We start from the raw sequence: 2,918 nt of genomic DNA, 5'->3' as shown, positions 1-2,918 counted from the left end.
GTTAAGCTTCAAACTTATCATACTCTTGCTCACTAGGCAATGTCTACAGTTGTCATTATCTATGTTCACAGTTGTCATGCTCTAGATATGTTGATCGTGTCCCTTGGTTCACTATAACTTATTTAAAAGCGTTTGGAGCTACCATACTCTCTATTTCCGGTGCTATCATACTGATGTGCAAGCAACAACTACATGTTAATTTAATTTCAATATTATCGACTATTTAAAAGAAGATAAATTTACGATCTAACAAAAAAATAGTGAGTTTATTTTTTTTTAACGATCAACTAGGTAACCCTAATGGAAAAGGCCACCACATCTTTGAACACAAAGTGACCCAACCCACCACCATTCCAGAGGAAACCCACTACTCAAAGACCCATTGTGGTAAAACATTGAGTTACTAACTCATCCCAAAGCATTTTGCTCCTAGCGAGACTCAAACTCATAATTTTCGCTTTGAAAAGTCACGAAGCTAACAACTAGGAGGGATGTCACCCTTAATCATCCTTGTTTCTTATTAAATGTTATCAATATCATAACATGTTAAATTTAATTTCCATATTATAGACTATTTAAAAGGAAGTTAAAATTACCAATTACCAAGATCTAACAAAAAACATTGTGAACTTTTTTTAACGGTCATCAGGTAACCCTAATGGCAAAAAGGCCACCCACATCTGTGAACACAGAGTGACCCAATCTGCAACCATTCCAGAGGAAATCCACTGCCCAAAGACCCACTATGGTAAAATCACTAACGTATCCCAAAGCATTTTCCTCCTAGCAAGACTCAAACTTGTAATCTTCGGTTTGAATGGTCATGAGGCTAACAACTACGATAGATATCACCCCTAATCATATTTGTTTCTTATTAATTGTTATCAATATTTAAAAGGAAGATAAAATTACCAATTATCAAGATCTAACAAAGAAAATAGTGATTTTTTAAATCTTAATAGCAAAAAGGCCACTCATGTCCGTAAACGCAGATTGACCCAACACGTAACTATTCTAGAGAAAACTCACTGTCTAAAGGATTTTGCTCCTAGTAAGGCTCAATCTTCAATTTGAAAGGTCACGAAACTACTAAACCACCAAAGTTCAACCTCCCCCACCCTAGCTCAGTTGGTCAGTTGGACTGGTGTTCCCCTTGGAGACGCCGGTTCGACTCCCGGCTGTAGCAAAAGGTGCGTGACGTCCCAATGATGGATCGTTTCCTACCGAGGCATGGTTCGATCCGGAGGGCAACCCAGTTTTACCCACATGTTACCCCAGCGAGGTTCTCGTGTGAGGGCAGTATGGTTTTCGGGCGAAGGTCAGTTTGCGCGGCGGCCGAAGCCCAATAGAACATCACGTCCAGAGACGGAGCTGACGGGGGATTGTCGTTGACAAGAACCCAGTGACCACTAGGTCCTGTACAGAGAAAGTCACCCTTAAAAAAAAAAAAAAAAAAAAAAGTTCAACCTATCGTTGACTTTTGAGTTTTGACACATCTCATGACCCCTCACTAAATTTCCCAATTTCACAAACCCTAGAAATTTCTCTCTCTCACCATCAATGGCCGAACCCACCAATTCATCCTCCGGCGAAGAAGAAGAACCTTCATCGGAAGGATCCGGATCCGAATCCGAACCCAAAATAACCCAACAATCCTCCGACGAATCGGATCATTCGCCGTCCAAAAACCCTAGATCGCAATCACCCACCGGAAAACGCCCTGCGGCGGAGCCTGACGGCGGCGATTTCAAACGGAAGAAGACGGTGGTGGCGGTGGCGGCACCGGATGCGGATACTTTTGGGGGGGAAAAGAAGCAGCTTTTTCAGAGGCTGTGGAGTGAAGATAATGAAATTGAGTTAATTCAAGGTATGATTGATTATGTTGAGGAAAAGGGTAAAGATCCTCTTGCAGATGTTAATGATTTTCATGAGTTTGTGAAGAGATCACTTCATGTTGATGTTAATGACAGACAAGTGTTGACGAAAGCTAGACGGTTAAAGAAGAAGTTCGAAAACAATGCGGTTCGAGTCGTAAGCAAAGGGAAAGTCCGGTCCTTTTCGAACCCACACGAGAAGAGAATGTACGAATTGTCGAAAAATCTTTGGGGGAGTGATGCTAATAATAACAATAATAATAATAAGAATATGGTTATGAGTGGTGGTTCCAAGAAAGTTAAGGTCAATGTGAATGTGATGCCGAAGAAGACGAACAAGAGTTGTAAAGCGGTTGGTTCGGGCAATGGGAATGTGGGGATTGAGCCGGAAGAGGTGCAGCCTCTGCGGGCGGTTCGTGGGTTGGATTATTTTGGGTCGATGGGGTTGCCGATTACTGATGAGGTGATTATGAATAAGGGGTTGGAGTTGGTAACGGGTGCGAAGAGGGTTGAGATGGAGGCGAAGTGGAAGAATCTTAAGGTGCAAGAGCTCGAACACTTTTTGAAGAAGGTGGATGTTTTGAAAGAGCAGGCGGAGGTTGTGTTGAATGCTATAGCGAAATCTGGTGGCAAATAAGGTATATTCGGATTATGGGTTGTTGTGTTTAGGAGCTATGCAAGTGCAAAAATGTTAGGCTTTTTATGTGGGATATGTTTGTTTGGTATGTTTATGCGCTAGTTTGGTAAAGTGAGTTATTAATGTTATCGTATATGTTTTTGTCGATGAATATGTATCTTTTTAAGGGAACAAATCAATCAAGCTTGTATTGTAGCTTTGCTTGTTTGGTAATAGAGTTCTATAATTTTCCATTTACAAGATCATGACCGTGATGTCATTTATGCGTTTATCATCTGCTCTAGTTATTTTTTAAAAACTGTCACATGGGTGCTTCTGCGACGCTAAAGGCAGAAGAATGGAGCACGAAAAGGTTTATCAGTTTGGTATAGAGATTATGGCTATTTTTTTAATCCTTTGATGTTTGA

At 41.0% G+C, this 2,918-nt stretch overlaps 1 protein-coding gene across 1 annotated transcript; it reads left to right on the top strand.

Moving 5' to 3' along the window:
- Nucleotides 1-1,560: 1,560 nt before the first annotated feature.
- On the top strand, nucleotides 1,561-2,511 carry LOC110913859 (GLABROUS1 enhancer-binding protein-like). The gene has a single exon (XM_022158679.1). It carries the CDS (start codon nucleotides 1,561-1,563, stop codon nucleotides 2,509-2,511), a length of 951 nt encoding a protein of 316 aa, XP_022014371.1.
- The last annotated feature ends 407 nt before the right edge of the window (nucleotides 2,512-2,918 follow it).

Source organism: Helianthus annuus, chromosome 15 (assembly GCF_002127325.2).
Source record: "Helianthus annuus cultivar XRQ/B chromosome 15, HanXRQr2.0-SUNRISE, whole genome shotgun sequence".
Classification (NCBI taxonomy): Eukaryota; Viridiplantae; Streptophyta; class Magnoliopsida; order Asterales; family Asteraceae; genus Helianthus; species Helianthus annuus.
Note: the sequence above shows the minus strand (reverse complement) of the source record. Positions and strands in the feature narration are given on the sequence as shown.